The following is a 25,481-nucleotide window of genomic DNA, read 5'->3' on the forward strand; positions in this document are numbered from 1 at the left end:
TAATTTATTCTGTAAATTCTTTTTAACACTTTGGCTGCATGATTTATAGGATAAAGAGGTAGAGTTTGGAGGACCTGCACCCAGAGTTCTAAGCTTAGATGATTACTTCATCACTGAAGTGGAGAAAGAAGAAAAAGACCCAGATTCTGGAAAGAAAGTGAAAAAGAAGGTATGGCATATTCCTCTCAGGTTACATCCTGATTCATTAATAGTATTGAAAGGAAAACATGTTCAGAGAGAAATGTGGCTTTTTTTGAAGACAAAGACTTCTCTTTTTTGAATACAAACTTTAGTAATTAGATGCGGAGGAAACGCTACAAAGTTGTGTCTGTCCAGAAGCTAACAAGAGAAGAGGTTTAGGATGGTTCTTTGTTTTTGCTTACTCCATATCTCTTTTGGGGTATCTTAGGTCATGGAATATGAATATGAAGCCGAGATGGAAGAGACCTACCGCACCAGCATGTTCAAAACTTTCAAAAAGACTCTGGATGATGGCTTTTTCCCCTTTATCATCCTGGATGCCATCAATGACAGAGTTAGACATTTTGACCAGTTTTGGAGTGCAGCAAAAACCAAGGGATTTGAGGTAAAAGAACTTTAGAGTACTTTATGTTATCATGTAAGTGTTGCATTTGTTTGCTTAATCACTATTCATTCTTTTTTAGGTATATTTAGCTGAAATGAGTGCAGATAACCAGACCTGTGGCAAGAGAAATATTCATGGAAGAAAACTGAAGGAAATAAATAAGGTGATTTTTGGAAACATAGGAGGTGTTGTATTCTAAACTTCATTTTGTTTGTATGATCACTGTTGTATGGAAGTTGTTTATCCCCTTTACTTTCAGAAAGTCTTTTCTACCTTCTTTAGTAAATGTGTATTATCCTTTGTATCTAAGTGAAAGAGATGTGGCCTAATTCTTCCAGGAACTGGCCTGTTAGACTTCACAGTATTGGTTAAATTTGTCTTAGGTGCTCATGTGGTCTTTCTTTGAATAGTTTCCTGTGATAACTTGACCTCCTAAATCTCTCAATAGATGGCTGACCACTGGGAAACTGCACCTCGTCATATGATGCGTCTAGACATTCGTTCTCTGCTGCAAGATGCTGCTATTGAAGAGGTAAGTGTCCTTTGCCTTGAACCAGTGCAAAAGGGACCTTTTTTTTTTAACCTTTTTTATTTGGAAAAAATTTTTAACTACAGAAAAGTTGCATGAATCATATAAGAACACCTATAGAACTTTCACTGAGATTTTGATTGTTAATATTCTGCCACATTTTTCTCTATATAGATATATATCTTTTTAAAATTTAAATTCAGTTAATTAACATAGTGTATTGTGAGTTTCAGAGGTAGAGTTCAGTGATTCATCAGTCTAATGTAACACTCAGTGCTCATTACATCACGTGCCCTCCTTAATGTCCATCAGTCAATTACTATGTCCCCCATTATCCTCCTCCCCTCCAGCAACCCCCAGTCTGTCTCCTATGATCAAGAGTCTCTAATGGTTTGTCTGCATCTCTGATTTCATCTTGTTTTATTTTTCCCTCCCTTCTTCTGTGCTCCTCTGTTTTGTTTCTTAAATTCCACATATGACTGGAATCATATAATAATTGTCTTTCTCTGATTGACTTATTTCACTTAGCATAATACCCTCTAGTTCCATGTTGTTGCAAATGGCAAGATTTCAGGGTGTTTTTTTTTTTTTTCATTTCCAGCCATTCACTCTTTATTTGTTTTTTTTTTTCCGTGTTTATTTTTTTTAATAAATTAATTTTTATTGGTGTTCAATTTACCAACATACAGAATAACACCCAGTGCTCATCCCGTCAAGTGTCCCCCTCAGTGCCCGTCACCCACTCACCCCCACCCCCCGCCCTCCTCCCCTTCCACCACCCCTAGTTCGTTTCCCAGAGTTAGGAGTCTTTATGTTCTGTCTCCCTTTCTGATATTTCCCACACATTTCTTCTCTCTTCCCTTATATTCCCTTTCACTATTATTTATATTCCCCAAATGAATGAGAACATATAATGTTTGTCCTTCTCCGATTGACTTACTTCACTCAGCATAATACCCTCCAGTTTCATCCACGTTGAAGCAAATGGTGGGTATTTGTCGTTTCTAATGGCTGAGTAATATTCCATTGTATACATAAACCACATCTTCTTTATCCATTCATCTTTCGATGGACACCGAGGCTCCTTCCACAATTTGGCTATTGTGATTTCAGGGTTTTTTGATGGCGGAGTAATAGCCCAGTATATATACACATATGACATCTTTATTCATTTATCTGTCAATGGACATCTGGGCTCTTTTCACAGTATGGCTATTGTGGACATTGCTGCTATAAACATTGGGGTTAAAGTGCCCTTTCAGGCCACTACTTTTGTATCTTTAGAGTAAATAGCTAGTAGTGCAAGTGCCAGGTTATAGGGTAGCTCTATTTTCAACTTCTTGAGGAACCTCCATACTGTTTTCCAGAGTGGCTGTACCAGCTTGCATTCCCACCTACAGTGTAAGAGGATTTCCCTTTCTCTGTATCCTTACCAACATCTGTCATTTCCTGACTTGTTTGTTTTAGACATTCTGACCAGCGTGAGGTGGTATCTCATTGTGGTTTTGATTTGTATTTCACTGATGCCAAGTGACGTTTTTTCGTGTGTCTGTTGGCCATTTGTATGTCTTCTTTGGAGAAATGTGTATTTATGTCTTCTGCCCATTTCTTAATTGGATTATTTGTTCTTTGGATGTTGAGTTTGGTGAGTTCTTTATAGATTTTGGATACTAGCACTTTACCTGATAAGACATTTGCAGATATCAGGGCACCTGGGTGGCTCAGTGGTTGAGCGTTGCCTTTGGTTCAGGTCGTGATCCCTGGTTCAGGTCCGGGGATCAAGTCCCACATCAGGCTTCCCACAGGGAGCCTGCTTCTCCCTCTGCCTATGTCTCTGCCTTTCTCTCTGTATTTCTCCTGAATAAATAAATAAAATCTTAAAAAAAGATATTTGCATGTATCTTCTTCCATTCTGTCAGTTGTCTTTGTTTTTGTTGACTATTTCCTTTGCTGTGCAGAAGATTTTTATCTTGATGAAGTCTCAATAGTTCATCTTTGGCTTTGTTTCTCTTGCCTTTGGAGACATGTCCAATAAGAAGTTTCTGTGGCTGAGGTCACAGAGGTTGTTGCCTGTGTTCTCCTCTAGGATTTTGATGGATGTGAGATAGATATATATGTCTTCTTATTACTACTACTGTGGAACCATGTGAAAGTTAAGTTGTAAACTTCATAACCCTTAACCCTTCACCTCTAATACAGTATTACAGTATGTATCTCCCCAAGAACAAGGGTATTCTCTTACAAAACTAGAAGTCCCAATTATCAAATTCAGGAAATTTAACATTGATAAAATATTATATTAAGTAGTACAAATTTCCTGAATTATCTCATATAGTCCATATTCACATTTCACCAAATGTTCTCTTAATGTGCCTTACAGCAATTTTTAAAAATCAAGGATATAGCCGTTTAATATAAAAAAAGTACTTTCTCAGCCATGTCATTGTCAGGAAAGACAAAGAAGTTTTGAAGAGTGTAGGCCAGTTGTTTTGTAGAATACAATTCAATTTGGGTTTATCTGGTTGTTTCCACATGATTAGTTTCAGGTTAAACATTACCAGGAATGCTACATAGTGATGTTGGGTCTTTAGTGCATCATATCAGAACCATATGATGTCAATTTATTTCATTCCTGGTGGTTCAAATGTTGATCACTTAGTTCAGGTGGTATCCATCAAATTTTTCTACCTTTATCCTTTATAATAATCTGTAGGGAGAAACTTTGTTAATATCTTGTTCCCTAAGTTTTCACTCATTGATAATTTTGCCTAAATCAGTTATTAATTTGGTGGAAGTAAATCTTTATCATGGAAGAGTAGAGATTTTTCTCTTTTAATCAGTTGTGTACTTCCATTTGGCTTGAGCTCCTATTAATGTTGTCATTGTGTTTTTATGTATTTTTACCTCCCAATGCCATTCCTCAACTCATTTCCTCTGGTTTCTGCTCCAACCATTCTCCAGACACTCTCAGCAAAGATTTCATGACAGTAGATAATTTTCATTTCTGTTGCTTAATTTTGCAGCCACATAGAACTTAATTGACCATGTCCACCTTCTTCTTTTTTTTTTTTTAATTTTATTTATTTATTTATTCATGAAAGAGAGAGAGGCAGAGACACAGGCAGAGGGAAAAGGAGGCTCCATGCAGGGAGCCCGACATGAGACTCGATCCAGGGTCTCCAGGATCATGCCCTGGGCTGAAGGCGGCGCTAAACCACTGAGTCACCCAGGCTGCCCTCATGTCCACCTTTTGACAGCGTTTTCCTTTTGGCTACTGCAAGTCCACCTTCTGATTTTCCTCTTGCTTCTCTGGCCATCCCTTTCAGTCTCCTTTGCTGGCTTTTCTTGCTACTCAGTCCTAAAATTTTGGAGTTCTTTGGGGCTCCATCTATCTTAGGATCTTGTTATTCTGCACGTTTGATATAGATCTTTCTGGTAGCTTGGATCACCACATATGTGCCTTTAATAATAAATTGTGAAGAATCAAATAATTTTTATCAGTACAACACTAATTATATCTTAGTGGAGGGATTATGGGTGATTTTTAAAACTCTACCCTTACTTTCCAAATTCTCTACCAAAAACTTATTACTTGAGTACATCTCAAATTCAACCTATCCACTATATAATTCATACAAACCTGCTCCTCTTCTGGTATTCTCTTGGTAACTGAACCCACAAATCACTTGATTGCTGAAACCTTGACTCAACTCTCTGTTATCCTTTGCTCTTGATTCTGTGTTATATCAACCTTCAACTTTATCTCTTCACCATGTAGTCAGTCTACAAGTTTTGTCAATTTTACCTTATAAATACTTCTTTAATCTATCTACTCTCTATTTGCATTGCTACCATTCTGGGCCAAGCTACTATCATCTTATTTTTCACTATACCCTTTCTTACATCTTGAAATGTGAATCATATACATGTTTTACCAAAAAAACAAACAAACAAACAAACACGTGTTTTACTTGATTGGAAAAAATACTTGCTAAAGGTTTTAAAATGAAATTCTAGTAATCATAGGCATTCAAAACAGGTAATTGTCAACTTAGCATGGATAATTATACTCAACTTCATAGGGAATTATAAAGATGGATATCCCAGGCAAATGAAAGACAGGAATATCATTCTTTTACAAGTTCTGTTTCAAAGTTTAGGGTTTAAAAATTACTTAGAATGTAACAGTGAGTTTGTGCTGTCTTGCTCTGGGCAACTGTGCTCATTTCAGATTTCAGTGAGGGACTCAACATTTTCCTAAATGTTAACTCATCTTTTTTCTTTTTTTTTAATTGGGATGGTGTAGGTAGAGATGGAAGATTTTGATGCAAATATCGAAGAACAGAAGGAAGAAAAGAAAGATGCAGAGGAAGAGGAAAGCGAACTGGTAGGAGACAGACCAACCACTTTGAACAAAGTGTCTCTATTGAAATTTTTAAGGGTTTAATCTCAGATCTATGGTCAGATTACTACTGTTGATTTGCACCTTAATGGTAAAAGTTTCCATAATCATCTTCAAGGAGACTTTTGGATACTTTTTCTTTTCCCTCTGACCAAAAGGACCCTCTACTGTGTTGTTACAAGAAAATTTTAAGAATGCTAAGAAACTTACCCTTGTACTCACTCATCTACTTGTGGGTGGCTTTAGGGGAGTATACTTTTTAAGAAAATCAATGATATATGAGAGGGCATTCTTACATTCCAGCAGATATGTGGTACAACCTACCCAACATATGCATAATTGTCTCTTCTTTGCTACAAGATTTCAAAATTGAGTTCTGTCACTGAGGCAGAAGAACTTCTAGAATGAGGAGGCAGAGGGTTGCCACTGACTGCTGGATTTGTTCTGCATTTTATCCTGTTAAGTGATGGGGAAAATGAATTGAGTGTGTAGGCAATGCATTTTGTTTAAGCTGATGAGAGGCTTCCGTAGTGTGAGTTCAAAGTTCCCGTGTACCTACTGTAAATGCTTTTGATCACACCTCTGTAGAGATGTTTGCCTTACCCTGTCATTGAAAAATATGCGACCTGTAGAGTTATGTTACTTTTCAGTGTTTGCTAATGAGGCACAGAGATTAGCAATGCCTTGAAACAGTGTTGCTTTTTTAATTTAAAGTATTATTTGGTTTATTTAATACTTCGGCCCTTTATAAAGCTGCTTCTCATATTCTTCTGGAAATGTACAAAGCGAGAACCCTGATTCCTACCCCTAGAGAATACAGACTCTCTAAGGAGTGGTCCCATCAAACCCATGTGTGATATAGAGGACTCTGAAAAGAAAGAAACTGTGTGTACATAGAGATGGTGTCAACCTCTACATTCTTAGATTTCATATGCGGATTAAAAAATAAGCTTTAAAGTTAATTGCATTTGAGTCTCAGTATGTTTTTTTCTTTAAACAAATTATTTTTCTTAATTAGGTTGTCTTTTGACATATATGATTTAAAACGTAGGTAGGAAGTTCATTTAAAGGTCCACGCTGTTCTGGAATATGGCTAATGACCTCTTTAGCTACTTGCAGCGTGTGTACTAGAAAATGATCACGTGAGAAGTCTGTAATGTTAGCTTTCTGAAGCTCCGTCTTCCTTTGTGGAGATTTCAGGCTATGATTCATAACATCTGACTCGTTTAGGTGTAGGTCAAAGTTCGGAACTTTTAATTGAATGTACTACTTACTTTGAAAAGTGAAACACACTGTAATACTCTATTATTACATCAGAAACATGTCAAGGAAGCCATAGAACTCTACCCTGCTGGACTCTCTCTTTTATTTCCAAGTGGCCTAACATTTTAACCAGGGAGAAGATACACAGTTTTAAGGAAGAACAGGGTGGTTCCAGCAGGAGGAAATTAATATACTCATTCTGCTTATCTTTATGTTATAAAGCTTCTCTTAACCCATTCAAAAATGCAGAATCCAGATCTTCTACTATTGGGTTCTATTCCAAGAGTAAAAGATTCTTGGAGAATTTTAACCAAAGGGTTAAGAGCAAGTCTCATGTCATTCAGACCATTTTAATGGAATTCTTAATAAACTTTGCATTTTCTACTTTGTACTGATCACTGCAACTGGGCGAAATCCAAACTTTTCTTGGTTAAGAGAATCCTTCTGGGGATCATTGGTATGATATTTTTCTTTCTTTAGTGCTTCAGTGAACCTAGTAGATATGATTCAGAATTTATAAATATGTTATTCTAGTGATGCTTAAGGTTTTCAGATGATTTTCGAGATATCACTTGTACAAATTTCATGAGTACTTTTAGCACCATCACTTCAGCATAGCTTTGTCTTGGTTTGTTGTAGAAATGTATTTGGGAAAGATGGTATGATTTATAACTTCAAATACTAATAAGTTGAAAGTGAATAATTAGTCTGGCCTAAAAACTAGAAATGTACAAAATCTGTAGGTTTCCTGGAAGAACTATGATGCTCCAGTACTCTTACACAGCAGCTATTGTTATCATACATTCAGCATACTTGCCAACCTACCTTTGTGTCAGTCTGTTCCATGGACTTGAATATTCTCTATGTAGAGATATTAATTCTGAAAAGAAGATGCTGACACCTTTGATGAATCTGTTTACATAATAAGCCCTAATGTTAAAGTTCTGTATGTTAGGGTCTAACAACAGAGTCCAAATGAAGGAAAAGAGGAATCATAACCGTACACTTGCTAGGTGAATAAGTGGAAAAATATTACTACATAGTTAAATAGGTACATTGGGAAATTTGAAAATCTTACGGGACTTTGTTTGAAATAAACCACCCAGTTATTTTATTAAATAAAATGTAAATTGCCTGTGGAGATTTCTGGTTTTCGAATAATAGGAAAATGTCATTTTAAAAGACATTGGAAATAATAATCTAGGTTCCAACCGATGAAAAAGAAATGCTCTCATACTGATTCAGTAAAAACCAGCTTTTGTAAGATCTAACCGGTAAATGGGTTGAGTCATTTTTAAATAAGTTGGAACTTCATAGTTGTGTTCAGCAATACCATGTTTTCTTCTTTCTTTTGAGTACTTAAAATTACGCTGCAATATAAAGTAACTGTCTTGAAGAACACTCTTTGTCTACTATCACTTGAGAATCGAAGTTGTACTTAGAAAACAAGCTAGCTAGTTATTACAAATAACTACTCTGCTACTCTGAATGATATTAATACTAGCACAGTAACCACCGTACATCCTCACCATATTTCCTATCCAGCTGTTGTTCGGACTACAACTGTGTGTCCTGAACTGTAGCTGCCTCAAAGCGCCTTCACAATAGTGTTTTGAAGTGACTACTCTGAAATCTGGGCAGTGAAGTTGGTGAATTGGGTAATTCAGTTTCTTCAGAGGTAATGAGACTGTGTTTTCCCTAAGGATATATATATAACTAGTGAGTGGAAACTGAATCCGTTCCCAGTTTTAATGCTTTTCCAGTTCAACAGTGATATGCATGTATGTGTCTCTTTCTAACCCTTCGAGCTTCTCTCTGTGTGCGATTTAGGGTTACATTCCGAAAAGCAAATGGGAGATGGACACATCTGAGGCCAAGCTAGGTGGGTATCTCCTTTTTCCTGTTTTTATATGTGATACCTGATGGTAATGGTCATAGATCTTTCTGCTTTAAGAAGAACAAACTTCCCCAAATTTCTGCTTTAAACCAAGATTTTTGGCCTACCTTAATACATCCTTAGCAAGCTTTCAGTTTAACTAGTTACATCTTGTGACAGGGTGAAAGAAGGGTATTTAGAAGAATTGCCTTTACCACCACTTCAAAAAATTTTAGAGTAAGCAGAAGTATGATGAATTTAGCAATAAAATACTGTCACTTCTAAAATCCATTGTTATATTAATCAGAAATGTTAGAGATGATGAGATTTCTTTTTTAAAAGAATATTTAATGGCAAAAAAAAAAAAAGAATATTTAATGGCAGTCCAAAGTTGAACCTGATTATGAATATTTTGGGTAACAAGAGTAGTAATAATAATAAATATTGAAGTTTAAACATTCAAACATTCATTGAAAGGCAGTTATTTTTCTTATATAATAAATAAGAGTTTCTGGATTGGGGGAGGTAGATATGTAATTGAGGTTTTTAAGGAGCCTGCTTTGTAAGATTCTTTCCTTAGGTTTATTTTTAGTGGCAGGTTGATTACAAGGTAAACTGGTTAAAATTACTATCTAACCCAAAAGTTGGAGTTGCCTAATGGTGAGGTTGTCTGTCAAGCAGAAAATCATATATATCCAGTGATTTTCTTCCAATATTTAATGGTAATAATTGCAAAACTTTTTTTCACCTCGCTTAAAAAATCATTTATCACATTAAGATGTATTAATAAATAATCTAAGAAAATGAGATAAGGACTTCCTGGAAAATTGACCTTACTAATGTATGAAATTTAACTGTCAGTCTCTGCGTTTCTTTTCCTGGTATCGTACTGTTACTCCAAGACTGAAGTAACCATCTAAATATCTTAAGTTTATAGAACACATCTGAGTCATTTAGCTGCTTCACTGTTTGGGATCCTTTGTGTTTCTGATGTAAGAGGAGTACATTTTACATAAGTTGCATAAGTTCTGCCTTTTATTTTGCCCAACTGATCATGTTAGCAATTGATGTCCACTAGGTCCTATGTAAAGTAGTTCCATAAACTTTAGTATTACTGTATTATTAATAGGGATAGGTGCTTTGATATAAAGTCTAGGGTTTTTTCCTAGTGTATGACATGTGAAAATTGTATGTGGTTACTGACATATTCTTAAACTGGTCTTCTCTCTTTGGGAAATCTTAGTCAATGATCTCTTCCTCTAAACTTTTAAAGCATTTATAAACGTTTCAATGCCATTAAATACGTAGGAAAATAATAATCACAAATTACTTTTTAAATAATAATGCTTTAGATCTGCTTATTTTGATATTAGATTAAGTCTGTTTGAAGCTCTGCACTGTACCTTGAGAATAACCTGTAAGACTGTAAGATCATTTCCCTCTTCTGGTTCTCAAAATAGCAATTATCTTTTTGGGCAAAAAGAGATCATAAATACAGATCAAGAGGATTATAAAAATGATCGGTATTTTAGCTAAGCATGTAATGTTCATAGGTATCGTGTAATATGTGATCTACAATAATAATTTTTAAACTTGAGCCAGTCCAATTTCTATTTTTCTTTCTAATTTCAAAAGAGAAAGGAAATTTAGCTGTGATGAATATTCAAGAAAATATGTTATTAAACTTGGTACTGATTCCTGAAAATAATTTTGTCCTGTCTACCATTTGCTTCTCAGAAAACACATTTTATACAAATGCAATCCATCTTAAAGCGTTAGGCAATTAATTCCAGAAATGGATTTGGTAAATAAACCATTTCAGTTAAAGGCACTGAAGGTCTAGTAATGAACCTAGAAAATAAACCCCACCATGTTTGCCACTGCTGCTGTTGTTTTAATACGTGACAATGATGTTTCATTTAATGACGGACATCTTGCACCACTGTGTTATCTTGAGAGCTAATCTATTTGTGGAGGAAGGCAAATTGAGTGTGAGCATTCTTGAAAGTGCTTGCTTCTTTGAGATTGGTCCGTGGAGCCAAATGAGAAGAAGATTCTTCCCTAAAACATAAGGCCCTTCATCTGAGAATTAGTCTATGGTGCTTTCCTTATGATAACAAATTCAATAGATTTGATTACCAAATACAATTAATTTTTCTAGTACTTTACCAACATTCTTAAATTACTTTTGGAAACACGATTATGCTAGATGAAAACATACTAAGCTTCATCTAAGTCACACATTGAGCCAGAAGAGCTAAATGTGTACCTGGGGAATTTTGATTCACAAATGAGTCTGCCAGTGAGAAAGTACTATTTACCTTTCATGCAGCTGGTTAAATCCCATTGCAGATTCTTGATCTATGTTCATTAAGTACAGTATGCACTTCAGCCAATGTTTGAGTGTTAAATTGGAAGTGGTGTAATTTTAGAGAGATTGAAAACTGGCCTGAAATACATCTGGCATGGGTGCTGTGGAGTTGTTAAAGACTGCCTGTGGCCCATTTCAGTTGCCCCTGACTGGCTCCTTTTCAGCTGGGACACAGGCACCCTAATACTAGGGTAGGTGTTACATGCCACATCAGACGCTGGGTTTCAGTATTGAAGCTACTTAAATTCTGATGATACGATTTTGGTTTCTCAAATCGTGAGAAATTCTCACAATTTGAGAAACCAAAAGAAGGTTTGAGACTGCTATCCTAATTTAGATTTCTCCATACCAAGTACTTTGCTTTTCTCATCTGTCATTCGTCTCTGATTATTGGTTATTGTATATTGGCCTTCTACATGTCAGGCAATTTCATCTCTTCACAGTTGGAATGAAGTTATTATTCATATAGGCACGTAACCCTTATATGTTTACCATGAACAGATTTTCAGAAACACCATTTATGTTTAGAAAATGCATAGATGTATCTACAAAAATTTTCTGTTGTGCTATAATAATATTTACTGTTCTGAAGATGTGGGAAATTCTGTGACCTGCCAAGTTGGATATTTAAACCTTCATCTTCATCTTAAAACCTCATCTTTTGAAATTCAAACCTCTGAAAATCATTAGTGTGGGTGTATGGAATACCAGCCGCCTTCTGTAATTAACACCCCAGATTCCTCTTCCCTCACCTTATGCCATACATCTGTGTGTTTGGGTTTCCAGGATGCCATGTGGAAGAGGTATGAACCTTTCTTCAGCCCCAAGAAGGAAGCTTTAAACATGCTGTGTACAATGAAATTTCAAATTAAACATTACAAACAAGGGTGTTCAGACTAGAAGTACATGTTCTTCTGATCTTCCATGTTGCAAATATGGGACTCCTGTCACATACCCAGTGTTTGAGGAAAAGTTCTTGCAGTTTTCATACTTGCCCTTCTGCATTGCTGCCTTGGCTATGCTCTATTCTTGGAGTTCAGATATGAATTTTTTTCCTTTGAAGTATGTTAATGTCAAAGTTGATCTTAAGTTTGGAAATCCCTTGAGGTTTATTTAATAAGTGTGTTAGAGCTTCCTACTCTTCTAGTAATACTGTATACTGTTGAACTAGAACAGTTTTATTGTTTGTGGGACTTCATTGGTTTTCTAATACCATCATCTGTGTCCCTATGCAATCAAGGGATCACTTCTTTAAGAATCTGTATAATACGGCCTGTCATACACACAAAGATAAAGCCATTTGGTACAGCATGTGGTTTACAGAGATTAGGCAACTGTTTCTATTGAACTCTTCCATGTTAAAAATTTTTCCAAAGTGATATGATAAAAATTTATTGAGTTTTGTAAAGTGTTGTAGTGTGCCTTGCAGATTTTTCAATACTATTGCTTTTATGGGGGAGGGTTTTAGGAAATAAAAATTTTGCCAAGTATGCGAAATCTTACTGGTTTTTTTTAAGCCTGTTTGGTGTGGTACAGTTAGCTGTGTGTGAATCTTTTACATTTGAAGCATAAACTCACCCTCTCTCCTGCCACTGCTTCCATTGTACTTTTCTTTTCATATCAATTTCTCTCCAACTTGGTGCCTAACAGATTTTTATTATATGCACTCTGCACCCTTTATGGAGTTTAATGAAGTGTGGTTGTTGTGTATTTCTGACATTTTTAGCTTTTCTTTTATTGACTTGCTTAATAAGTGTGTGTATATAATCACAGATGATTCAATAATTTAGTGCTTCAGTGTAACTCATATTTCACATGAGAATAAAAATAGAGAATTAAAAATCAGTATTAACGACCAATAAAAATGACTGCACATTTTCATCATGTGTTCTTGAAGACACCTAAACTCATGTCTTATAATTTCTGAATCTGCAATCTCTGTTCATTTAATTGGTTACGATTTGGGGCCCTTGGAAAGCCTAGCCCTCTCAGATTGAGGATTCAGAAAGAAAATTTAGGTCTGGTCACTTTCACTGGCTAGCTTTTAGCCTCAGAATGGTCAGTAGAACTTCGTAGTATAACCAAAGAATGTGGTGATTTGTACGGTTTACTCAGAAACCTTAACTTATGGCGAATCCTCACACAGTGGTCAAAATCCCAAGGAACTGTTAATGTAAAACCTTTTTAAATATTAGCTTGGTTCATTAAGTTGTTGGTACTGCCTACCTTTCATATGACACAGTATCACACATGATTGCAAATCAAATGGGTGATGTTAATATTGTGTTAAAGAAAAAGAGTGGAAGAAGTAGTTTTTAGAAAAACCCGTCTTCGCATTTTCCTTCAGAACATGAGAGCTGAAGTGTGATTTGGGGGTGGGAGGCCAGGAGACAAGTGACTTTTCTTGCTCTGCCTGTATTTGTGCCTTAAACCAACATTGTAATGTAATGCCTGCCAGTATGAACACCAAATAAACAATGGAAATTGCACAGAACTTGATACTATCTCAACCAAGAAGATAGTTTCGATCTGCAAGTGATGCTGCTCTCAAAAATGTGGATGTGCCCTCTGACAGTGTTCCAGACTTCTTTTCCTTTGTTTGTGTGTTGTGTGCAAACTCACACTCTTCCTTAATGCTGCGGCTCTGTGTTTGTCCCTCAGACAAGTTGGATGGCTTGAGAACTGGTACTAAAAGGAAACGTGACTGGGAGGCAATTGCCAGCAGAATGGAAGATTACCTACAGCTCCCTGATGATTATGACACTCGTGCCTCTGAACCTGGGAAGAAGAGGGTAAGAGACTTTGTCAGTAATTGCCAGTAGATAAAGGGCTTCTTTAGCCATCTGGTTTTAGAAAGTTATAGGCAGATAAGAACATGAATGGTATTTTTAGAGTGATTTAGTTTATACTGTATCATATTACAAATCAAAAAAGGAGTCAGACCATATAAATTATCAGATTAAAATGTATAGATAATTTAAAAAATGGAGAACAGAATCTCATGGCTAGGGAATCCCTGGGTGGCTCAGCGGTTTAGCGCCTGCCTTCTGCGCAGGGCATGATCCTGGAGACCCAGGATCAAGTCCCACATCAGGCTCCCTGCATGGAGCCTGCTTCTCCCTCTGCCTGTGTCTCTGCTTCTCTCTCTCTCTGTCTCTCATGAATAAATAAATAAAATCTTAAAAAAAAAAAAAAAAAAAGAATATCATGGCTAGCATGCTGTCAACCTGAACGGAGTTTTAAGTTGCCACTTGTACTGTTTCATCATGGGGCAGAATAGCCAGGTGCAAAGTAGAGTATTGAAGAGAATCTATGGAATGTCTTTTTTTTTTTTTTTAAGATGTATTTATTTATGTGAGAGAGAGAGTAAGCACAGGGCAGGAGGAGGGGCAAAGAGAGATCTCAAGCAGACTCCCTGCTGAGCACAGAGCCCGACTCAGGGCTCAATCTCACTACCCTGAGATCATAACATGAGCCGAAATCAAGAGTGGGACACTTAACTGACTGAGCCACCCAGGTGCCCCAGGAATCTGTGGGACTTTTTAGTGGATTAGATTTAGAGGGTCCAGGAGTGGATGGAATGAATCAAAAATGAATCTTCAGGGTTTTGGCCATAAGCACTCCACATGTGTGGTGCCATTTACTGACTCAGAAAAAATTGGAGGAGTCTAGTTTGAGACTAAACAATGAGAAGGTCAGTGAGGGACCATTTACATTAGAAATGATACTAAGACGCAAGACTCCAAAATTTAGAAATTCAGGTAGAGGTAAATGTTTCAAGAAGTAAAGAGTAGTCAATTGTTAAATGATACAGAGAATGCAAGTAAATTGGGAGCAGAGAAATGGCTATTAGATTAGATTTGGCAACTTGGAGATCATTGGTGATTGATCAATAATCAGTTGAGTTTTAGAGTTGAAGGGCACAAGCCAGTTGGGAGCAAACAAAGTAATAAGAAATGAAATATAGAACAGCAGATGGAGACAACTTTTTGATGAAGTTTTGCTGTGAAAAGGAACAGAGAAATATAACCAGAACGTTGTATAGCCCTTCCACATAGACATCAAAATCAGGAAAAGTGATCTTTGTGTATCCTTTAAAACAAGATAATGAAGCAAAAAAAAAAAAAAAAAAAGGGTCATATTATATATGATCTGGATAAGCCTTTTCTAGCTAATTTGTCTTGGTCTTTCTGTATAAGTATATACAGACGTACCAGTCTTTTTAAATAACTGCCTAATATGCCATTGGTTGTACAGTTATTTATCTAGTCCCTTACTGGTGAATACTTAGGCTGTCTTCTCTGCGTTATTAATATAAATACTAGGGCGAAAGTCATGGTGCATATGTTCTTGGCATCATTTTGAAAGCATATCCCTTGGTTAAATAGTTAACATAAAAGCTGCAATCTTATAGAATATGATTTATCATTTTGACAAATACTGTGAGCTTTTTACCCAAAAGGTTACAGCTGTTTATACAGCCACATGTAACTAAATGCCTGTTTTTCCACACTTGCACTAAAGGTGCTATTACCAAACTTTTAACCTTTTGACAATCTGGTAAAACAAAAATGGTATCTCAGTTTGCATTTCCTTAATTAAGATGAGGCTCTGTATCATTTATCTTTACACATCATTTCCTTATTATGAGTTTCTTCAGTACTTTTAATATTAAGAGTATTTATTGTAAGAGGGTAAAATTGCCAGTAACACTTCATTACATTGGATAACATTATGAAGAATCCCAGTTTTCAAAGCTCTTTTAAATACTTCACATAGTCCCTAGACCCACCCTTGTCCATGTAGCTTGAGAGGAGGGCAAAAGGAGATTAGAGGCCTTCTAGATTAGTGCCTAGCTCCACTCAGATACTACTTGTGTCGATTCTTCCTATTCCAGTTTTAAGGTTGGGGCAATAAAAAATAGAAATAGCTCTTCCTAGGGAATAATAATTTGGTGTAGTTCAGTAACAACGAATAATCTCAAATGAAAAACATTTTCTCTGGTTTATTTTTAGTTGAATACCTATTAATCTACAGAGTATGTGATCCCTTGTAATTTACTTTGTAAGCTGGGTAGACAAAAATTAAGCTGTGTACATCGTAGTTCTTTTTTAAGTTTTTATTTTAATTACAGTTAGTTAACATACAGTGTTATATTAGTTTTAGGTGTCCAATATAGTGATTCAGTACTTCATACACCAGGTGCTCATCATGAGAAGTGCACTCCTTAATCCTCCCCGTTGCCTATTTCTCCCATCCTGTTCCCCCACCTCCCCTCTGGTGACCATCACTTTGTCCTTAATACTTAAGAATCTGTTTCTTGGGCAGCCTGGGTGGCTCAGCGGTTTAGCACTGCCTTCAGCCCAGGGCATGATCCTGGAGACCCGGGATCAAGTCACTGCATGGAGCCTGCTTCTCCCTCTGCCTGTGTCTCTGCCTCTCTCTCTCTCTCTCTGTCTCTCATGAATAAATAAATAAAATCTTTTTTAAAAAAAAGAATCTTTTTTTTAAGATTTTATTTATTTATTTATTTGAGAAAGAGAGAGCATGAGCAGGGGGAGGGGCAGAAGAGGAGGGAGAAAATCTCAAGCAGACTCTGCTAAGCGCAGAGCCCGACACAGAGCTCGATCTCAAGACCCATGAGATCATGATCTGAGCCAAAACCAAGAGTCATGTATCCAACTGACTGAGCCACCCAGGCACTCTAAGAGTCTATTTCTTGATTTGTCTCTTTTTTTCCCTTTTGATCATTTGTTTCTTCAATTCCACATATGAATAAAAGTATATGATATTTGTCTTTCTCCAACTGACTTACTTCACATTTTATATAATACACACATATACACATTTACGTACATACACTCCCACATCTTTATCCACTCAACGATTAAGTGTCCACTTAATCGTTGGACACTTAGGCTGCTTCCATAATCTGATTATTATAAATAATGCTGTTATAAATATAGGAGTGCTTGTATCCCTTTGAATTAGTATTTTTGTGTTCTCTGGGTAATTACCCAGTAGTGTGACTGCTGGATTGTAGGGTAGTTCTATTTTTAACTTTTTTGAGGAACCACCATACTGTTTTTCACAGTGGTTGCACCAGTTTGCATGCCCACCAACACTGTACGAGTGTTCCTTTTACTCCAGCTCCTTGCCAACACCTGCTGTTTCTTGTGCTGTTGATTTTAGCCATTCTGACAGGTATGAGGTGATATCTAATTATAGTTTTGATTTGCATTTCCCTGATGATAAGTGATGATGAGCATCTTTTCATGTGTCTTTTAGCCATCTCTACATCTTTGGAGAAATGTCTGTTCGTAAGTTCTGCCCATGTTTTAATTGGATTATTTGTTTTTTGGGCGTTGAGTTTTATAAATTCTTTATATATTTTGGATATTAACCCTTTACTGGATATGTCACTTGCAAATATCTTCTCCCATTTCATAGGTTGTCTTTTAGTTTTGTTGATTGTTTCCTTTGCTGTGCAGAAACTTTTTATTTTAGTGTAATTCCAATAGTTTATTTTTGCTTCTGTTTCCCTTGCCTCAGTAAGCATAGCAAGAGGTTGCTACAGCCTATGTCATAGAAGTTAGTACCTGTGTTTTCCTCTAGGATTTTTATGGTTTCAGGTCTCACATTTAGATCTTTTTTTTTTTTTTAAGATTTTATTTATTTATTTATCCATGAGAGACACAAGGAGAGGTGGAGACATAGGGAGAGGGAGAAGCAGGATGCCTGCAAAAGCAGGCTCCCTGCAGGGAGCCTGATGTGTGGGACTCTATCCCAGGACCCTGGGATCTTGCCCTGAGGTGAAGGCAGATACTCAACCGCTGAGCCACCCAAGTGTCCCTCACATTTAGATCTTTAACCCATTTTGAATTTATTTTTGTTTATGAAATATGATTTAGTTTCTTTTACTGCTGTCCATTTTTCCCAACACCATTTGTTGAAGAGACTGTCTTTTTCCCCTTAGATATTCTTTCCTACTTTGTCGAAGATTAATTGACCATATAATTGTGGGTTCATTTCTGGGTTTTCTATTCTGTCCCATTGATCTGTGTGTTTATTTTTGTGTTAGTACTGTAGTGTTGTGATTACTGCAGCTTTAATGTAACTTGAAGTCTGGAATTATGATGCCTCCAGCTTTGCTTTGCCTTTTCAGGATTGCTTTGGCTATTTGGGATCTTTTGTGGTTCCATACAAATTTTAGAATGTTGTTCTAATTCTGTGAAAAATTCTGTTGACATTTTGATAGAGATTGCATTAAATGTATAGATTGGGTAGTATAGACATTTTAACAAGATCTGTTCTTTCAACCCATGAGAATGGAATGTTTTCCCATTTCTTTTTGTCATCTTCAGTTTCTTTTACCAGTTACAGTTTTCAGAGTACAAGTCTTTTACTTCTTTGGTTAGGTTTATTCCTAGGTATCATCATTTTGGGTGCAGTTGTAAATGGAATTGCTTTCTTAATTTATTTTTCCGCAGCTTCATTTTTGGTGTATAGAAATGTAACAGATTTCTGCACATTGATTTTGTATCCTGTGACTTTACTAAAATCGTTTAGCAGGTTTTTTTGGTGGAGTCTTTCAGGTTTTCTTTATGTAGTATCATGTTGTCTGCAAAAAGAGAAAGTTTTACTGCTTGCTTACTGATTTAGATGCTCTTTATTTATTTTTGTTGTCTGATTGCTGTGGCTAGGACTTCAATATTATGTTGAATAAAAGTGAGAGTGAATACCCTTGTCTTGTTTCTGACCTTAGGAAAAAAAAGCTCTCCATTTTTTCCCATTAAGGATGATACTGGCTGTGGGTTTTTCATATATAGCCTTTATTATGTTGAGGTATGTTACCTCTAAAGCTACTTTGTTGAAGGTTGTTTTCATAAATGGGTGTTGTACTTTGTGAAATGCTTTTTCAGCACCTATTGAAATGATCATATGTATCTTATCCTTTTTCTTATTGATGTGACATTGATTGATTTTCAAATACTGAACCAACCCTGGCAACCCAGGTATAAATCCCACTTGATCATGGTGAATGATTTTTTTAATGTGTTGTTAGATTCAGTTTGCTAGTATTTTATTGAGAATTTTTGCATCTGTGTTCATCAGGAATCTTGGCCTGTAGTTCTCCTTTTTATTTATTTATTTATTTAGTTCTCCTTTTTAGTGGTGTCTTTCTCTAGTTTTGTTATCAGAATAATGCTGCCTCATAGAATGAATTTGTAAGTTTTCTTTTTCTATTTTTTAGAATAGTTCGAAAATAGCTACTAACTATTGTTTAAATAGTTTGGTAGAATCCATCTATTAAGCTATCTGGTCATGGACTTTTGTTCATTGGAAGCTTTTTGATTACTGATTCCATTTCTTTGGAATTATCCGTCTGTTCAAATTTTCTACTTCTTCCGGTTTCAGTTTTGGTAGTTTATATTATCTAAGAATTTATCCACTTCTTCTAGGTTGTCTAATTTGTTGGCATATAGTTTTTCATAATATTCGCTTGAAATTGTATTTCTGTGGTGTTGGTTGTTATTTCTCCTCTCTCGTTTGTGATTTTATTTATTTGAATCCATTCTTGTTTTTTCTTGGTAAGTCTGGTTAGAGTTTTATCAATTTTATTGATATTGATATTGAACCAGCTCCTGGTTTCATTGGTCTTGTTCTATTGTTTTTTTAGTTTCTATATCATTTATTTCTACTCTAATCTTTATTATTTCCTTTCTTCTTCTAGCTTTAGATTTTTTTTGTTGTTGTTGTTTTTGTTTTTTTCCTAGCTCCTTTAGGTGTCAGGTTAGGGTTTTTTTTTGAGATTTTTCTTGTTTCTTCAAGTAGGCCTGTATTGCTATATACTTCCTTCTTAGAACCATTTTTTGCTGTATCCCAGAGGTTTTGGACTGTTATATTTTCATTTTCATTTGTTTCCCTGTACATTTTAAATTTTTTTCTTTTATTTTCTGGTTGACCCATTCATTGTTTAGTAGCATGTTATTTAACTTCCATATATTTGTGCTCTTTCCAGATTTTTTTCTTGTGGTTGACTTTTAGTTTCATAGCATTGTGGTCAAAAAAGGTGCATGGTAGGGACACCTGGGTGGTTCAGTGGTTGAGGATCTGCCTCCAGCTCAGGACATCCCAGGAGTTCTGAGATCGAGTCCCACGTTGGGCTCCTGCATGGAGCCTGCTTCTCCTCCCTCTGCCTTTGTCTCTGCCTCTCTCTGTGTCTCTCATGAATAAATAAATAAAAATCTTTTTAAAAAATGCATGGTATAACTTTGATCTTGAATTTGTTGAGGCTTGTTTTGTGGACTAAATATGTGATCTCTTCTGATCTTTAGGTTTGTCATTAACTGTTTTTTTGTATTTAGATGCTCCCCTTTTGGGAGCATAAATATTTACAGTTGTTACATCTTCTTGTTGGATTGTCCCCTTATTATTATATTATGTCCTTCTTTGTCTCTTTTTACTGTCTTTGTTTCAAAGTCTGTTTTGTCCATTTTAAGTCTTGCTACTCTGGCTTTCTTTTGACATCCATTTGTGTGATAGATATTTCTCCATCCCCCACTTTCAATCTGCAGGTGTCTTTAGGTCTAAATTGAGTGTCTTGTAGGCAGCATATAGATGGGTCTCATTTTTTCTTTTCTTTTTTTAAATATTTTATATATTTATTCATGAGAGACACACACAGAGGGGGAGAGAGAGAGAGAGAGAGAGAGAGAGGCAAAGACACAGGCAGAGGGAGAAGCAGGCTCCATTCAGGAAGCCCAACGTGGGATTTGATCCCAGGTCTCCAGGACCACAGCCTGGGCCAAAGGCAGCACTAAACCACTGAGCTACCTGGGCTGCCCCATCATTTTTTCTATCCATTCCATCACCATATGTTTTTTGATTGGAGCATTGAGTACATTTACATTCAGAGTAATTATTGATAAATGTTTATTTACTGTTTGTTTTGCGGTTGTTTCTGGAGTTTTTTTTTTTTTTTTTTTTTTAATTTTTATTTATTTATGATAGTCACACAGAGAGAAAGAGAGGCAGAGACACAGGCAGAGGGAGAAGCAGGCTCCATGCACCGGGAGCCTGATGTGGGATTCGATCCTGGGTCTCCAGGATCGCGCCCTGGGCCAAAGGCAGGCGCCAAACCGCTGCGCCACCCAGGGATCCCTGTTTCTGGAGATTTTTTTCTCTGATCCTTTCTTGTCTTTCTCTCTTCCATGATTTGCTAAAATTCTTTAGTGATACAGTTGACTTCTTCCTCTTCATTCTTTGCATATTTATTGATAGTTTTGATATGTAGTTACCATTAGGTTTATTTATAACCTCTTCTGCATGTGGTTTATATTAAATTGATGGTCATTTAAGTTTGAACCCATTTTTTTCCTCTTCTCCCCACATTTTAAATATATGTTGTCTTATTTTACATCCTTTTGTGAGTTCCTTGACTGATTTTTTTTTATAGAAGTACTCATTTTTATTGCTTTCATGCTTCTACCTTTATACTGTCACTTTTGGTCTCTCCTTTACACTCAGAATCCCCTTTAATATTTCTTGCAGGGCTAGTATAATGATAATGAATTCCCTTGTTTTTGTTTGTTTGGAAAACTCTTTGTCCTTTTTTTCCCTGAATGATAGCCTTGCTGGATAGTGTATTCTTGACTGCAGAGTTTTCCCATGTAGTGCTACCTTCAGGCTTGGAAAGTTTCTGCTGAAAAATCTTCTGCTGGCCTTCTGAGTTTTCCCTTGTAAGTTACTGCCTTCTTTTGTCTTGCTCCTTTTAAGACTTTTTCTTTATTACTATATTTTGCCAATTTAATTACAACATGTCTTGGTGTGGATCTGCTTTTGTTGATTTTGATGGGAGTTCTTTGTGCTTCCTGGATCTGGATATCTGTTTCCTTCCCTAGGTTAGGGAAGTTTTCAGCTGCTACTCTTCAAATAAATTATCTCTCTTCTTCTGGGACTCCTATAATAAGAATGTCATTACATTTGATAGAGTCACTGAGTTCCCTAAGGCTATGCTTATTTTGCTTAATTCTTTGTTCTCTTTTGTTCAGTCTGATTACTTTCCATTACTCTGTCTCCTTAGGTCACTAATTTATTCTGCTTCTTCCATCCTGCTGTTCATTCCCTCAAGCATATTTCTCATTTCATTTATTGTACCCTTTCTCTCTGCTGTTTTATTCCTTCTCTCTGTTAACGTCTCACTGATATCCTCTATTCTTTTCTCAAGTCCAGTTAGTATCCTTATGATCATTGCTTTAAATTCTTTATCAGGCATGTTACTTATATCTGTTTTGCTTAGATCTCTTCTGGCCATATTCTTGTTCTTTCATTTGGAATAAATTTCTCTGACTTCTCATTTTGTCTGAGTCTCTGCCTCTTTCTCTGTGTTAGGAAAGTTGGCTACATCTCTCATTCTTGAGGGTAATGACTTTATGAAAAAAAGGTCCTGTAGTGCCCTGCCATATGGTATCCCCTGTTCCCCAGGGCCTCATGCTTCTGAAAGTGTGACCAGTGAATGCTCTGTAGGCTTTGCTCTTTTGTTCTGGCCATTTTATCCTTCAGGCCAGCTATCTGCAGAGGCTCTTTGCCAGTTGTGGGCAGTGTTTGGTCCCTGGCCTGAATGTGGTGCGTTTTAAATAGATGTGCTCTGGTCTGATTGTGAAATGAGACCTCTTGCCACCACTGCCAGAACTGAGGCTCCATAAAACTCCCACATCGGGAGATGCAACGTGAGCAAGTGTTTGCTTCAGTCTTCTGAGAGAGGAGTCCTGCCTTACTGAGGCTAAGGCAAGTATGAGTGGGAGAGGCAGTTCCGCAAGAGCACAGGGGGCAGGTCTTGGTTTAGGCAAGTTAGGTCGTTAGTGTTGGTGCTGCACTGGTTCCCACAGGTAGTCCTGTGGTTATGCTGAGGGGTAGGTGAGGGAAGTGGCATTGGCCAGGTCCTTTGTTCCTAGAGGGGTCTCTTTCTGTGAATGCTGTCTCTCTGGGATGTGCTCCAAGATGAGCAAATAACTTCCCTACTGTATGCCACAGGCATTCTTCAGATTGCTGTTTCCACGCTCTATATTTGCCTGTCTTCTCTCCAAGAGCAGGGCAATTCTCTTACGTCTCTCCCAGCCAACCTGCTGACCTTTAAAACTCCATGCTGAAGGGACAATAAGGGAATGGAGGGAAACTGAATGGGGAAAAATTAGAGAGGAAGACCAACCATAAGAGACTCCTAACTCTGGGAAACAAAGGGCAGAAGGGGAGGAAAGTGGGGGGATGGGGTAACTGGGTGGCAGGCACTTGATGGGATGAGCACTATATGTTGGCAAATTGAATTTAAATTTAAAAAGAAAGACAGATGGCCTTTTCTAATGCGCCTGGGTGGGCTCAGTGGCTGAGCTGGCCTTCAGCCCAGGGTGTAATCCCAGAGTCCTGAGATCAAGTCATGCATCGGGCTCCCCTCAGGAAGTCTGCTTCTTCCTCTGCCTATGTCTTTGCCTCTCTCTCTCTGTCTCTCATGAATAAATAAATAAAATCTTTTAAAAATAAATAAATAAAATAATTTCAACATAAAACTGTATTTGTGCTGAAACATATTGCTTATTTAAAACATAATTACATATTTTTCTTCTAATCCTATGTTCTTTATTTTATCTGAGTTTAAAGACTTAATTTAAGCTGCAGACTTAAAAGTTAGCTCTTAGTTTATTCAAAGTGAAATTGACCAGTGTGTTTAACTCTGTGCCAAGGACGTGCTGTTTTTTTCTTCAGTGACCACAGTCTGTCCATTTCTCCATCCTTCATCCTCCTTAACCATAATCATCTTTTGCTAAAGTGTGTCCCCTTGATCCCAAGGGAAATTGAGAGAGTAGATGAATCTATCAAAATAAATACAATCAGCATAAATACATAGCAGAAAGACCAGAGATCTCTGTATACAAAAGCTCACATTATTTAGGCTTTTTTTTTTTTTCTAAAGTCCATGAAGGAAATTTAGGTTTTCTACACACTAAAAATCTACTTTAAAAAGAGTTGGGGGGATCCCTGGGTGGCGCAGCGGTTTGGCGCCTGCCTTTGGCCCAGGATGCGATCCTGAAGACCCAGGATCGAATCCCACGTCGGGCTCCCGGTGCATGGAGCCTGCTTCTCCCTCTGCCTATGTCTCTGCCTCTCTCTCTTTCTTTCTCTGTGACTATCATAAATAAAAAAAAAATAATAATAAAATAAAATAAAATAAATAAAAAAATAAAAAGAGTTGGGTATGGGATACCTAGGTGGCTCAGTGGTTGAGCATCCACCTTTAACTCAGGTCATGATTCCGAGGTTCCCACAAGGAGCCTGCTTCTTCCTCTGCCTATGTCTCTGCCTCTCTTTCTGTATCATGAATAAATAAATAAAATCTTAAAAAAATAAAAAGAATTGGGTGTTATCAATTTTTCCCCACTGCCATTACTATGTATCTTCTCTTTGGTCAAGTGGTTGCTATTTGGAGAAGCCTAGTCATTTCATTACCAGTCCTGTAAATGGTAATAGGAAAGGTCAGTGTACCTCTAAGAGCAGTAATGCATTTCTATGTCTGGTGTGAACAGCATGGAGTATGCATGCTCTCGTTTTCTTTCCTTGCAACAGATAATAAATCACAAGCTAAATTTATATACAGTCTTGGGGGCTTCTGGGTGACACGGTCAGTTAAGCATCCAACTCTTGGTTTCAGCTCAGGTTGTGATGTCAGGGTCGTGAGATCAAGCCCCCCATGTCAGGCTCCATGCTTGGTGTGGAGTCAGCTTGAAATTCTCTCTCCCTTTCCTGCCCCTCCCACTTGTACACTCTCACTCTCTTTGTCTCTCTCAACTAAACAATCTTTTTAAAAAATACAGTTTCTACAGACTTTGGTGCTGTGTCCCCAGTTTCATAGTTTCTCCTTAAGTATTTCAGCTTTTGCAGAATTTGATTTATCTGCTTGTTTTTTAATTGTTAATATAAGAATCTATACTTGATATATTATTAAAATTCAAAATGTATCTGCTTACGTTTTTAAACTATCAGAATACCTGCCAATGGGAAATATCCAGTTTATGTATTTGTAGTTTAAATCTTTCTGTAAATGGGGATCCCTGGGTGGCGCAGCGGTTTGGCGCCTGCCTTTGGCCCAGGGCGTGATCCTGGAGACCCGGGATCAAATCCCACATCGGGCTCCCGGTGCATGGAGCCTGCTTCTCCCTCTGCCTGTGTCTCTGCCTCTCTCTCTCTCTCTCTCTCTCTCTCTGTCATAAATAAATAAAATATTTAAAAAAAAAAATCTTTCTGTAAATGATAGCAGTTGAGTCCATCTCTTTATCTTATGAATGAAAATAGTAATACCTGCTTCCTATTTTCTAAGAAAGTCTGTTAATCTAGGGTATTTATAGTCTGTTAGGGAAGATAAGTCTGTAATAGATCATAGCAATATAGTGTAAAAGTTCA

The 25,481-nt window shown here is 36.9% G+C and overlaps 1 protein-coding gene across 3 annotated transcripts in view; it reads left to right on the forward strand.

Annotated features, from left to right (window-relative positions):
- YLPM1 (YLP motif containing 1) overlaps positions 1 to 25,481 on the forward strand; it is a 78,706-nt gene that overhangs the window by 51,587 nt on the left and 1,638 nt on the right. For 2 of the 3 annotated variants that reach the window (XM_072839343.1, XM_072839342.1), the window contains exons 13-19: positions 50 to 169; positions 410 to 586; positions 666 to 749; positions 1,035 to 1,118; positions 5,422 to 5,502; positions 8,611 to 8,662; positions 13,689 to 13,819. In XM_072839343.1, the coding sequence (XP_072695444.1) occupies positions 50 to 169; positions 410 to 586; positions 666 to 749; positions 1,035 to 1,118; positions 5,422 to 5,502; positions 8,611 to 8,662; positions 13,689 to 13,819 (729 nt within the window). The remainder of the gene's footprint in view (positions 1 to 49; positions 170 to 409; positions 587 to 665; positions 750 to 1,034; positions 1,119 to 5,421; positions 5,503 to 8,610; positions 8,663 to 13,688; positions 13,820 to 25,481) is intronic. The other variant, XR_012036904.1, reaches the window with a different exon arrangement.

The sequence above is a fragment of the Canis lupus genome, chromosome 9 (genome assembly GCF_048164855.1).
Source record: "Canis lupus baileyi chromosome 9, mCanLup2.hap1, whole genome shotgun sequence".
Taxonomy (NCBI): Eukaryota; Metazoa; Chordata; class Mammalia; order Carnivora; family Canidae; genus Canis; species Canis lupus.